Source organism: Eretmochelys imbricata, chromosome 6 (assembly GCF_965152235.1).
Source record: "Eretmochelys imbricata isolate rEreImb1 chromosome 6, rEreImb1.hap1, whole genome shotgun sequence".
Lineage (NCBI taxonomy): Eukaryota > Metazoa > Chordata > Testudines > Cheloniidae > Eretmochelys > Eretmochelys imbricata.
Genome location: NC_135577.1, coordinates 69,886,118 through 69,900,825, shown reverse-complemented (window position 1 = coordinate 69,900,825; position 14,708 = coordinate 69,886,118). Strand labels below are relative to the sequence as shown.

The following is a 14,708-nucleotide window of genomic DNA, read 5'->3' as shown; positions in this document are numbered from 1 at the left end:
GTAAGAAAGTAACAGACCCATACAGGTAAGCTTTTCTTAATAGGAATCAACAAGACCTTGATTTAAGCTGGGGAGACAACAGTCAATAACCACATCAGGCAAAATTTCTTTACATGAACAATGATTAAGGCTACGATTATGTCCCAGAGGTCATGGAATCCATGACTTCCATTGACCTCTGTGACGTTTTCTGCCCAGGGGCTGGAGCTCCCAGCCAGTTCTGCCCCCATAGCTCCCAGCTCCCACCCTGGTGGGGGGACCCTGCAGCTGCCCAGACATGGACCCTGCGACAGACGGCGGGGGGACTCCCCACAGCTGCTGAGCTCCGGCAGCCAGCCAGCACACCCCGCAACTGTCCAGCAGCGGCAGCCAGGGCCAGCAGCTGGGGGACCCCACAGCTCCCTAGCACCGCAGCAGTGGAGCAACGGGGAGCCCTAGAGCAGCAGTGGGTGCTGAACCCGCCTACCCCTTTTGTCAGGGGTATTTTTAGTGAAAGTCAGGGACAGGTGATGGGCTTCCGTGAATTTTTATTTATTGCCCGTGACCTGTCCCTGACTTTTACTAAAAATATCTGGGACAAAAACTTAATCTTGATGATACTTACATTACATGACAAGCTACCATACTCCAGTATGAAAATAAGTTGTGTACATCGTTCCACTCAAGAATCCATTAGAATTTGGAAAGACAAAATTCTGTTGGGTCTGAGTATTCCTTAGGAGGCAGCAGACACATGGAGCACATTCCCCATTGCCAAGTTATTACTTTCCAAATTGTTTTTTTTTTCTACCAGTTAGAGAGTCTATAACATTCAAGGTTTTACTCACATGTTCTGCAATATGAACTCCACCTCCAGCTCCTCCTGTTCCTGAAAATCAAAAAGAAGTGAATGAAGTCAATATGCAATAACCCTTCCCCATAAGGGTAACTTTGTGGATTGTATGAGCCTGGATCCACAGGTGTACAAGGAGACTGTATCGGCAGGAAAAAATTAGCAAAGGTTACTTTGAAAAAGATCCTTGCGCTCCAGTGGAAAGGAACATCACTGAATGAGGAAGACACATTCTTAACTCTCCTAGCTAACATATCTAGCACCTTACCACAAATGCCATCATTGTTAATTGGACATAAGACATTGGGCAGATCTATTTCCTGCCAAACACCCACCACCCCCACTATATTCTTCTTCTCTGATTCCCATCCATCAGCTAAACCACAATGATTAAGCCAAATGAAGACTTTCCACCACTTTCTGTCTTGTACCAACTTCATGGCTTTCTTCACCTTTAAACCTTTTTGTTCCATGTCTAGTCAACACATCTTCTAGTCTAGTTCCTTGCACTTTGGTATGTATCACCATGTATGGTATCCTTTCCAAGTCCATTCTTGATACGTGTTCAAGCCATCGCAGTCATCTTTCTTGAATTTTCTGTAGTAGCATTATTTTTTGCCCTTGCCGTTTTCTTATCACTCCACTTTTTATTTTCTGTGGTCTTGAAATTCTTGGTATGCCATTCAGCTTCAGCCAGTTCATATCTTCAGTCAATGACTTTCGTTCATCGGCTTTCCTCATACGCCAGCATTCTGACCCAGGCAGCAGTAATGGCACAATTCTCTCATATATGCTGATTTTCGTTTTTGTGGAAATGTGTTTAGCTTTCCAGATCTTAGCGCTTTCCAAATGCAGGAGCAGTTAGACTGATGCTGCTTCTTCTGTCATCTTCACAAGTCCCATCCTTTGATATTAGTCTTCCAATGAACACACCTTTTTTCAATTGTTCTAATTCTTTGTCTCTGTCTTTGATCTTTTCCTCTTGTCTTCCAGTTGCCATAACATTTATCTTCTCTGTGCTGCTCTTCAGTCCAAATTTTCTGCTTTCCTGATCTACCTTGTCAGTTATTCTCTGTAAATCCTCCTTGATCAATGCTATGAGGTCAATATCACCTGGGATTCTAAGATTATTCACTGTCCTCCGATATAACATGACTTCTCCATTTCATCTCTCAGTTGTACAGCCATTGTTACTTCCATATCAAGTTGAACAAATCTGGTGATAACAAGTCTCACTCCTATGGCCATCTTGAATCATTCTATCAGCTTCTTGTCTACTCTCACTGCACTCATCTACATACTGTAGACCAGGGTAATCAATAGGAGGACCACAGGCCAAATCTGGACTGCTAGACACTTTTGAATGGGCCCCCAAAATCTTTGTATTTACTTATTATCTTTTTTAATTATTATTTTCTCTGGAGTCTAGATCTTGACTATACCTTGACCAAGAAATTTGGACCTTGCCAAAAACTAATTGACTACCCCTGCTGCAGACGTTTTCTATCACCTTGGTCAACTTTTCAGAGATGCCAGACATTCCCAAGACTTGCCATAACCCTTTCTGGCAAACGCAAGTTTGAAGTTTATAAAGTTGTTGTAACAGGTTTGGTTCCCATAGAATATTCTATTTCTTCAATACCTGTCTTATTACAAAGAGATGATTTATTGTACTCTGTCCCAGTCTAAATCCACAACCTGTTCACCTACAAGCATCAATTCCACATAGCTCTTCATTCTCTTCTGCAAATCTTGGTGAATGCTTTTCCCAGCACAGTCTTGTCTGTGAATCTTGTTGAATAGTTGGTGCATCATCTTTACTATGTGTTCCTCACCTACTTGCAGCAGCTCTACAATTATATTGTCACTCCCTGGCACCTTTTTGTTTTCAGCTATCAAAATCTTTTTTTCTTCTTCTAAGAATTCTGGCATCTGCTCTCCCTCATTAGTGCCGGGAAGCTTCCCCAGCACTATTTCATCACCTGTGTTCAGCACGTTGTACAGCTCTTTAGAATAGTCTTTCCCCAGCTATATATACTTTGTAAATTATCAGATAGGAAAATTTTTTGAAATACTGGGCCCAATTTCCAAAACAAAACACCTAATCTGTACGCTGAAATCATGCCCTGGATTGCTTGAATCAACATGTAGGTGCCTTGGTGCCAATGTGAACATCCAGAGGTGGTATTTGGCTATTCTACTTAGGCTGCTCATGTTTGAACATTGAACTACCCATGTAAAAATGATCAGCTGTTTTTATACCAGTTTAATCCAAATTGTTTGGAAAGTCTGAGCAAACTAATTCATGGCAAACAAGTTACAACAGAGTAATTCTGAATAGTGCTTTCAGGTGCTCATAATCTCTGCAAAGTTCAACCTTTGCAAGTCAGTGGAGAGATTTGTTCCTAGAAAAAAACAAACCTGACCAACTGTATCAAACCACCCTCAACTTCCACTGGTCAAGAATGTTGAAATTCTGGCCAAACTCTTCATTATAATCATGGCGGAATAAATTTTCAAGCAGATTTTTCCTGTAACAATCTAAGAAAGATTGATAGACAGAGGGGGGCAATCCAATCCACAGGAAGGACCAATAAAACACAGTGCAAGAAAATATTTAGAAGGAAAACCACACAAGTGTCTCTTCCTTCAGTTCTCTCTATGATTTCATTGCTCACCTGGGGATTCAACACAAACTTCACACGAACTTTATAGCCAACTTGAAGTTTAGCTATGTCAAAAAGAACTGTGCAGAGTTCATCATCTTTGCTGAATCTGTCTTCATCACAGACTTTCAGCTCCAGAATGTTCTGGGAACAGAAGTAAAGGATTTTATAAATTATATAATTTCAAAGAACCCTGTTAGTAGGAAATCCTTGAGGCTATGCATGTTTAGTCTGTGCAGATAGCGCAAGTAGTAAAAGAAGGGCTGGGAGAAATGAGAGAGTAAGACAGAATGGGTGATGACATGTTACGCTTATTCTGCTTTAAAGAAATAAACTGAGTAATAAGGGGGGGGGATTGTACCCTCAGGCCATATGTATATTTCTCTAGAGTCTGATTCTGGGACTATGTAACTATAGGGTTCTGAGTGAGAATAAAACATTGAAAAATGACCTAAAATAGTATTTCCATGCTTTAAAATGTCTCTGTTTTTAAGTCTATTATCTTTGTACCTTGTAGGACTAGAAGTTAGTTATGGGCCCCAGTAGGAGACTTAGAAACTTTCCCTTCCAATGGTGTAGGATGTTCACATTTAATCCTGCAGAATTCAAAGATATAGGACTTTACATATTCATAACAATGTTACGGCTAGGAAAGCAGTCACTGGCCCAGGATTGAATTTTGCCTGTCCTAGACCTCAGATGCAGGTAATTTTCTGGGGGAAGGAGGAGGAAGCATTTTTCAGATAGGTTGACTGGAAAATAAAATGGCTGCACCTTGAAACTGTCCAGGAGTTGGGAATGTTAGAATATGTCCTTGGGGAGATGAATTAATGGGCACAGGACAGGTGAGATATGCACACATCCCGTTAAGGGTCCTTCAAAGAGTTCTAGTAAATGAGTGGGTATTAATTGCAGGGTGAAGTCTAAAGAAATTCTGGCTCAGTTTAGATCTGCAGGACCTATTTGGAGAGGTTCAGATCCCTGACAGGAATGGGGAGCTCTCGTGGATCATACCTTAACACGACTGTCAATCCTGTAGGAGAAGGTTTCATTCCAGATTGGATTTTTACAGTTTTTGATTGTTTTGGTCCGGACCCTTTGAGTTGAGGCAGTCGGCAGCCACAGTTCCACATAGCAATCAGACTGGCTTACTGTATAAAAGGAGGTAAATTATAAGTGAAGAGTCTACCCCATGTGCAGTATCACTGAAGGAATTAGTGCATCAGACTCATTTAAAACTTTGTTGACGTGTAAAGAGAGAGAGTATAGTAGTTGATTTCTTCCCAAGTCTTTCTGAGACATGCAGCCCAGAAAGAGGAACAGATAGTACAATAAAGCAGTATATCCCCAAAAAAGAGAAACATCCTTGTGAAGGCATAAGGGATACCATTCCTCTGGGGTCAGCGGCCTGCAGCTGGCTGGCTGATTAGGCCCACCTACTGCACCTGAAAAAGATCTGGAACTTAATTAGCTGACCCTTATAAAAGAGGACAGCAAGAAATAGAGGGTGGACTGCAACACCTTCCAGAAAGCTGAGAGACCAGGAGCCATCTCCCAATGGACTGCTACTCGAGATATGCACTACAGAGAGGTATTGCTCCAGAAATCAAATGGACAGAAGGGAGTGTGTGGAGTCCTTCATTGCTGAGGCTCTGAGGTAAGAGCCAGGAAATATTGGTTACTGAAGTTGCTGGCATGAGAGGGAGAATTGAGGGAGGGACTACTCGGCCTGCACAGAATTTTGAGGGAAGAGTCTGCAAGGTTTTGATTTCTTTGTTAAGTAGGCTTAAATAAAATAGCTAACCCTGCTGGAAACTGCTTCCCTAGATTCCTTCAGAGAGCTCAGACAGAGTTAACCCAGGGAGTGAGCTGACTCAACAAGAGCAAAGTCTGGTCTGGTAAGAGGCAGGTGCTATAAGATAGGTCCCCCAACCGTTTTACAATCCACTAAACACACCTCTAGGCCCTTTTCCTGCTTCTATACATCTAACTAGCTTTTTTTTTAAAACATTTTTAATCAGAAAAATAATTATGTGCAAACACCTCCACATACACATACATTCATATTTACGCAAACCACTAAACTGTGTGTGTGTTAAAGTTGCTTTGCACATAACATACCTTACACAAAACTATAAAAGCAAGGGAATGAAAAGTGAAGGGATCTAACAGTATATATTTTCTACTCCTCCTCCTCCCAGAGAGAGAGAGAGAGAGAGAGACAGACAGACTCCACCACGGGAACAACCATCATATACCAATGACAACACATATCACATGGCTAACTCTGCACTAGTGGGGATGCTAGCCTTCCCGCACTCCCTTCCCCAAACTCAGCACCAGACCTGACTGAAAATTTTTCACCAAAAATTGTTTTAGATAAAAAATGGAAATTTTCAACAAACTAAAACCAAAAATGCTTGGTTTTCATTTGTTAAAAACCAAGAAAATTGTCAATTTTGCAGCAAAAACAAAATTGAGTGATAAATTTTGACAAAAATGGAACTATTCTTCAAAAAGTTTTGTGGGAAATAAAATGCATTTCCTGACCAGCTGTACTCACCACCAAAACCACTATATGCAAACCACACTTCCCTCCTACCATCACTTCTGCACAGATCTGAACAGAATCACCTGCAATGAAAACTCGTTTAAACTCTAGGAGGGGTGTGGGAGAATCCTGCAAGATATCTTCAGCGAATAGAAACTAAAGGTCAATAATTAACCAATCTGTAAAGATACCATCACAGTGGTCCCTTTTGGCCTTATAATCTATGAATCCTCTAGAGTAACATATAACGTAATTATCACTCAGGTGTGGGAATTAAGGGTGCAGGGAGTACTGCAGCACCCCCAGGTTTTATGCAGGGTCCCCGCTGCCACATATATACACACACACACACACACGGGGTCCCAGCTGCCAGTCCTGCACCTGGAACTCTGCTCTTGGCCCCGCCTCAGCCCCCTTACCCCTGTCTGGGTCGCCCCCTCTGGGAGACACGGCCTGCTCCTGGCCCCAGCTCAGGGTCAGGGGGGAGGCAGACAGGGGCAAGGGGGCTCACCCCCCACTATTGAAAGTGTTCCAGCACCACTGTTATCACTCTCTCACCTTAACAACACTTAATAATCACTCATCTTGATCTCTGCACAAGACTACACAAGTCAGAAGAGGCCAAGCTAGTGAACACAGGGTTAACCCCTGCATCATGCTCTCATCTTGTAACACTTTGTTGCTGGTATTACATATAATTCTTTTTGTGCCCAAGCTCAGGGTATTTCCCTTCTTTGTCCTTTACAAGATGCTAAAACTTTAGATTATTCCACCTTTAAAACCTGAGAATAAGACGTGCCTGACAGTGGTTTGACAGTTACATTACCAATGAGGCTAGGGTGACCAGAGGGCAAGTGTGAAAAATCAGGACGGGGTGGGGGGGTAATAGCTACCTAGAAACAGGGATCCGGCCCCGGCCCCTCAGGGCTTTGGAACCGGCCACAGGATTGCCACCCCCATGGCGCAGTGGGTCCCGCTCCAGGAAGCGGCCGGTACCACGTCCCTGAGGCCCCTGGGAAGGGGGGGCAGAGTGCTCCGCGCTGCTCTTGCCTGTGAGTACCTCCCCCAAAGCTCCCATTGGCCAGGAATGGGGATCCGCGGCCAGTGGGAGCTTTGGGGGAGGTACCCACAGGCAAGTGCAGAGCGCGGAGCCCTCTGCCCCCACCCCTAGGGGCTGCAGGGATGTGGTGCCGGCTGCTTCCCGGAGCGGTGCCGGCAGGCAGGGAGCCTGCCCTGACCCTAGTGTGCGCTGCTGCCACCCCAGAGATGCTCCAGGTAAGTGGCACTGGGCCAGAACCCAAACACCTCCTGCACCCCGCTCCCCAACTCCCTGCCGAGCCCCCTGCCTGCACCCCAACCCCCGCCACACCCCCCACTCGCTCCTGCACCCCAACCCTCTGCCTTGAGTCCTCTGCTGCACCCCTCCTGCACCCCAACCCCCTGCCCTGAGCCCCCCCCACACTCTGCACCCCTCCCTGCACCACTGCCCTGAGCCCCCTCCCACACTGTGCACCCCCTCCTGCACCCCAACCCCCTTCCCTGAGCCCCCTTGTACACCCCACATCCCTCCTCTGCCCCAACTCCTTGACCTGAGCCCCTTCCTGCACATCACATGCCGCACTCCCTCCCACACCCCTGCCCCAGCCCTACATTCATGGCCCTGCATGCAACTTCCCCACCCAGATATGGCCCTCAGGTCAAAAAGTTTGCCCACCCCTGCTATATAAGAAAAAGCCCCCAAAATTGGGACTGTCCCTATAAAATCGGGACATCTGGTCACCCTAAATGAGGCAAGGTGGATAAGGTGATATCTTTTATTGGACCAACTGTGAGTGAAAGAGACAAGCTTTTGAGATTACACTGAGCTCTTCTTCAGTCTGGGAAATGTACACAGCTAAATAAAAGATGAAACAGATTGTTTAGCATAAGTAGTTAACACATATTTCAAGGGACCATTCAATGTGAAGTGGCTAATTAACACCTCTGCAGTCATAGTGGTTTTGTAGATCATTACAACAGAGACACTGGATTTATGGCTTAAGTCCATGACTTTTTAGTGTCGAGTGGTTGTTTTAACTACTCTTGCTAAACAATCTGTTCCACCTTGTATTTAGCTGCAACATTCTCAGTATATTTTCCAGACCTGAAAAAGAGCTCTGTGTAATTTTGAAAACTTGTCTTTTACCAACAAAAATTGGTCCAGTAAAACAGTGGTTCTCAACCTGGGGGCCACGAGCAGGTTTCAGGGGGCTGCCAAATAGGGCCAGCGTTAGACTCGCTGGGGACCAGGGCAGAAATCTGAAGGCTTGCCACATGGGGCTGAAGCTCAGGTCCCTGAGCCCTGCCACTCGGGGATGAAGCCAAAGCCTTTGGAACTTAGCTTCACGGGGGCCCCTGGGCAATTGCCCTGCTTGCTGCCCACTAATGCCAGCCCTGGGTTTTATATGCAGAAAATCAATTGTTGTGGCACAGCTGGGCGGTGGAGTTTTTATAGCATGTTGGGCGGGCCTCAGAAAGAAAAAGGTTCAGAACCCCTGCAATAAAAGATATGACCTCACCAACCTTGTCTCTGTAACATGCTGGGCCCCACACAGCTACAACACCCTGCATACTACTTTACCAGTGTCATACTGTGGGTCAGGTAGGAGCAGAAAGCACAGTCACATGTGATTGCAGCAAAGGTTAGCAATAATCAGGAAGTGACCAAGCTAGTCAGCCCTACTTCTGGGTGTATTAATTACGCTCGAATTAACTGAGTGCCTTCTAGCACATGCCAAATCCAAAAACATTCTTCCCAAACCATGATTATTTAGACTTGTTTATAATCTTAATTTATAACACATATTAATATCAATAAGGCTGAATATAAATTTTAACAGGAGAACATGGTAAACCACCTGAACCTCCCAGTCAACCAACAAGATTATTCTGAGTCATATTCAGCAGGCTCTCTAACAATGTTTTTTTTTTCTCGCTTTCTCTCTTTGATTTTGGGCTCTCCCTTTTTCTTCCCTTTGTTTTTATATCTGGCATTTTCCTTTTTCTTCTTTTCTTTATTTTACTTCTTTCTTTCTCTACCTTTCCACATTCTGTAGCTCAGGATTCTCTGAAGAACCTGATGCACTACTCAGAAATTCAGGAACAAAGTGACCACACAGATCATTATCTTTTGCATTGTCACATTTACCAATGGCATTTCAATAGGTTTCATTGCAGCCTGGGACTTGGGCCATACAAAACCTGCTCTGAGGAAAGCAGCTCACACCTCCTGACTTGAGCATCAGCCATCTGCAAGCTCTCCCATTAGCAGGATATTTTTAAACCCAGAGGGGGACCAAATTCTTTGCTGGGAGAGTCAAATTAGTATCCACACAGTGAGCTAACTTTATTTTCCACTTACTACAAGTTCCCTGCTTTCTAAGGCTATCAGTCTTTAATTTGCATCTAAATCCATCACTGATCTATTATCACAATCTTCAGAAAGCTACTTCTCACTAAGATGTATTAGAGGAGAAGATGGATCTGCATTCCCAATCCCAGGACTGCCATGATCAGACAAAAGTAGAACTCTGTTACCACTTCTATTGTGACAGGTTTCAGAGTAACAGCCATGTTAGTCTGTCTTTGCAAAAAGAAAAGGAGTATTTGTGGCACCTTAGAGACTAACCAATTTATTTGAGCATGAGCTTTCGTGAGCTACAGCTCACTTCATCGGATGCATACCATGGAAACTGCAGTAGACATTATATACACACAGAGACCATGAAACAATACCCCCTCCCACCCCACTGTCCTGCTGGTAATAGCTTATCTAAAGTGATCATCAAGTTGGGCCATTTCCAGAGCTTGTGTCGAGCCGTGGATTTTGTCATTCTAACCTCTCTGTTTTAACTAACTTTACACCCAAGGTTTAGAAATAAACAAAACTTGGCTGTAAAATTTTTCTGTGCTGGAATAGAATACCTATTCTCTGATAGTGATTGTCAGCCTACAGAAAAAGACAATTCCCTTGTCTCTGCTCTGGGCCCAAATCAAAGCAAAAAACCTCCAACTACTTGGAAACCTGCTTACCAGCAGCCCAACGGAAAAAAAAAATTTCCTTTTCAAACCTGTGCTCCTTGTAAAACAAAAAAATCAAAATCCTAAAAAAAAAAACCCTGCCACTTTTGTCTCGAGGCAAATGGGTAGAACACCCCCCTCCCTATTTACTTTTAGGGGGAAAAAAAAAAAAAACCTCTGGGTTGGAAGACTGTGAATTTCCCTGCAGGAGTTAAGTACCGTGCCTCCAGGCAAAGAAAACCTGCAATTCACAAAGATAATCCCCTTTTGTCTCAGCTCTGGCACCAAAGCAGAGAGAAAACAAGCTGCTTTTCCAGCAGCTCCAAAGGAAAAAAAATTTCCTTTTTAAAATCTGTATTTCTAGTTCAAAAAATCTCAACTTGATCTCAAATTGATTTCAGGTTAATCCCACCACTATGCGTGCTGGAAATGGCCCAACTTGATGATCACTTTAGATAAGCTATTACCAGCAGGACAGTGGGGTGGGAGGGGGTATTGTTTCATGGTCTCTGTGTGTATATAATGTCTACTGCAGTTTCCATGGTATGCATCCGACGAAGTGAGCTGTAGCTCACGAAAGCTCATGCTCAAATAAATTGGTTAGTCTCTAAGGTGCCACAAGTACTCCTTTTCTTTTCACTTCTATTGTGAAGGTTTCCTCTATGCTATTATCTCTAGTGCTGTGATCAAATAGTGACTGTTCTTTAATTACCTCTGCTGTGGACATCTTTCTTTCCCTGATTCTTCTTCACTGTGCATCACTTCCACCTATTTTTAAGGTCCACACAGTGGCATATAGTGTTCTTTTTCCTGACTCTTATATTATTCAGCTTTGTGGGTGGTGAACCTTTTCCATGCATGTTGCATTTTACCACATCTTCTGCACGTAGCTTTCTCTTTTTTGTTACTTGTCTCGAAAATGTTCTATATGAAGAACTCGGGTGTGTTTTTCTTTGTGTTTATTTTTGAGCTTTGATGTTAAAGGAAATTGCATTAAAATTTGTATTATCTGGTTCCCCCCTTTGAGATTGCTTAGAGTTTACTCAGGTTTCTAAATGAAAAGTATGTCAATCAGTTCTTTACTCTTTCATACACGTCTTTCTGATTGGGATTGAGGCCTGATATCATTTTTTGAAAGAAAATCTGGCATAGTGAGATATTTTTAATCCTAAAAACCACTGAATCATTTCACCCTTTTAACCCGTTTTGGGTAATCTATTGTCCTCCTTGTTGCAAATATAAATGCATAAGACTAACAAGAATAAAATATATTATTTTAACATCACAAAAAAATAATTCTTGCAAGTTTGCAGCAACAAAATACGCTAGCACAGACATAAAATAAAGATTATTCCTTTTCCTTTCACCCTAGAAAAATTATTGTGTGTTAGAATTATTTACCCTAAGATTGTCTCTTTTTTCCTCCAGTTAGCTCTCAGATGCTGGAGTCTGATGTTTCTGTGGGAATCCTGTAGCACAAGGTACTGTTTTCTAGCACATAAAATAAATACAGACGATGGTAACTGGATCTAGGATTGAAATCTGACATTACAGTTGATAAGTATGGTAGTCCATGTAGACTGTAGTGTGTCAGGTACCTTATGCTTTTTAAAATCCTAGTTATACTTGGACACCCTTATGGGTACTTGTACTCTGACAGTAAACAGTGTGCTATGGGAGCTCTTGATGCCTGAGTACATCCCAATGACAATTATACTTTTATTATATACTCTCGTTGCTTTCAAGAGCTATGAAAAACAGCTAGGAACAGTAGAAATACTCACACAAGTCAGCCTTCCGGAGATTTCTCATTCTTATTATTTTTACATGGAGAAAGTTGATAGAAGTTACTTCTCTCTGCACAAGAATGATTAACAAGACAAACAGATATATTAAGATGTGTATTCATCAATAGACACGCATCTAATATAGAGAAATGAGACACATGATGGTATGGCATGGTACAAAGGCTTTATTGGCCTAAGTTTTCAATAACCACATTACTCAGGAGCAGAAAAGGCATAAGTGAGTTATTGATACTTAGGTCATCCAAAATAAGTGCTAATAAAACCTGTGTATTTTACCATCATTTTCTCAGTATATTTAACAGATTTTTTTTTTAAATCTACTCGAGCTAAAAATGTTAAATTGTGTACCCTCTCTACATCTGTGAAACAAATCTTACCTGTTTGTACAGGGCCTAGCACAATGGGGATCCAACCTCATAAGCTTTGGACATCAACACAATATAAGTAATGAAACAGACCCTAGCCTCAGTTTCTCCTCTTTGAGCCGCTCTGACGTTTCAAAGAAGGACAGTTGTCATATGAACACAGCTTGGACTACCCATAGCATAGGTATGTAAAGGCAGCATAGTCCACCCACCCCTCTCCTGCGTACAGAACGTGGAAGAAGGCATGAAGAGGCGGAGTTGAAGCACAATGCACCCTAGCAATTCTCTGGCAGCAGAGCAGTTGCTAGGAAACATGCATAATTTAGAGCAATCCCTTTGCCCCAGCAGGTGAATCTGCTCTACATTTCCTCAGCGTGCCCAAACTCCACTCCACTGCACATTTATCCATAGAGAGCAAGATTCTGTGGCAGCCTGGAGACAGACACCCTTCATGGGGTCCGGAAACCCTACCATCCATACTCCAGTGCAGCAAAATTGAACTGAGAAAATATATATATATCCAAGGTCCTTCATGGCCACAGAAAGAACACTTTCAGTCTTTTTGTAGCAAAATTACAAACTCAAATTAAAATGATTCAAATGACATAGTGGTCTATGCAATGCAGGGTTCAAACTGCCAAATTTAAAAGTACACCATATAGCTTATCGTATATCCCAAAAATTAAAGTATTTAGTGCATCAACAAACATGAATGCCCTAGGGAAACACTGAACAATGTATTACTAATACCAAACATTCAGGACACTATTTATTTACTCATGTTATGATCTACATGATACTTATTCTATTCTAATGCATACGTGGAAAACATGGAGGAAAATACTCTGAAAAAAAGGCATACAAGGAAATACTCACATAAGCATATACATCTGTGAGATAGTAAAGGGAAACGAGCTACTCATAGTTAGGGATAACTGGAGCCAGAAAACAATTTAAAAAGTCAGACTTGTTTGACAAAACACCACCTTTTTCACAACTGCAAATGAAAAGGGGTAAGGCAAGATCACTTTCTGCTTGCAGAGCTCAACAAATATCAAATGGCCTCCGTGCAAATTGAGCACCTCCCAGATCCATCTCTGGCAAAGTGCTGTAGGTGGTGTCTGGCTGTATATTCTATTTATGTCCTTCACTGGCGATCTTGTGGTGCCATGGAAGTTTTGACATCTATGTGATCATTTGCCATGTAGCAGCATTCCTTGGTACATATGCTTCTGTACTTTTTGGTCTTCCATTCAAATAATATTTCTATACCAAGAAAGCCAACAAAACTGATTCATTGCTGTTGGAGGCAATTGCTGGGTTAGGCTTCAAATATCCTCATTTCCAGTCTTGTCCTTCCACTTGATATGGAGCAGTTGATGAAGATAACAAGAATCAAAAACATGAATCCATTGTTCTCCAGCCTTCTTCAGTGCCCATGTTTCACTGCCATACACTGCAGTTAGTATAACTGTGGTTCTATAAATCCACAGCTCGCTGGCAAGTTTAATGACATGGCATCCCCACAGAGACCTCTAAAGGGGCTGAAAGATGGCAGCAGCTTCTGCTATTCAAGTAGCCACATTTTCGAGCATCCTCCAAGCACTGATTGTGACATTGCTCAAATATTTGACAATTGCCACCTGCGCAGTGTCATGCCTGGACAAGTTAATACTGAACTGGTTGTAATCTAGAACTGGAGGCTGCTTGATGGTAATGACCAGTGACTTCTTTTTATCCAGCTTATTAACCAGACCAATGCGCGCTGCTCTTTGCCTAACTAATTCAGCCATCATCTGCAGCGATTCACCAAACTGAGCCCACAAGACAACATCATTGGCATATTTGAGATCTCAAAGCAGAACAACATTCAGCCCACGATGCCACTGTTAGCTCCTTCCTCAAGCTTATCCATCAGCCATTCAATGCCGATATTGCACGTGGTAGCAAAGGCTGGGATACTCAGGGCGGCTTTAGACCAGGTTGTTCCACTGTTAACCAGATCTGTACCTTGAGACACCTTCTGAGAAGATGGATGAGTTTAATAAACCCCGTGCAGCACTTTTCAGATTTCCATCAGGCCTTTGATTCAGAGCACCATGCAAGTTCATGGGATCTGATGAGGTGACTCAGCATCCCTGGAAGGTAGATAGAATGGAAAGCTGCGTTCGAGTCAATGGTAGACACACGACATGGTTTTCTATCGCCACAGGAGTTTGGCACGGCTGTGTTCTGTCATCATCATTGTTCAATATTGGCACTGATTTGTTGATGGATAAGAAAGTTGAGGTGAGCTGGTCAAATAATATTGGGCAAAAAATGTACAGGGTTAATAATTTTGCCACATTTTTCAACTAAATTACTTGAGGTAAGGAAGTACTAGTTACTAAGGAAGTATTTACTGACTAGTACTTTTTACAGATAGGG

At 42.7% G+C, this 14,708-nt stretch overlaps 1 protein-coding gene across 1 annotated transcript in view; it reads right to left on the bottom strand.

The window, feature by feature from the left end:
• LOC144266546 (cytosolic phospholipase A2 epsilon-like) overlaps positions 1-14,708 on the bottom strand; it is an 82,855-nt gene that overhangs the window by 28,515 nt on the left and 39,632 nt on the right. The window contains exons 5-8 of the mRNA XM_077819980.1: positions 11,893-11,965; positions 4,513-4,649; positions 3,511-3,642; positions 828-868 (exon numbers count right to left, since the gene is read on the bottom strand). Coding sequence (XP_077676106.1) covers positions 828-868; positions 3,511-3,642; positions 4,513-4,649; positions 11,893-11,965 — 383 coding nt within the window. The remainder of the gene's footprint in view (positions 1-827; positions 869-3,510; positions 3,643-4,512; positions 4,650-11,892; positions 11,966-14,708) is intronic.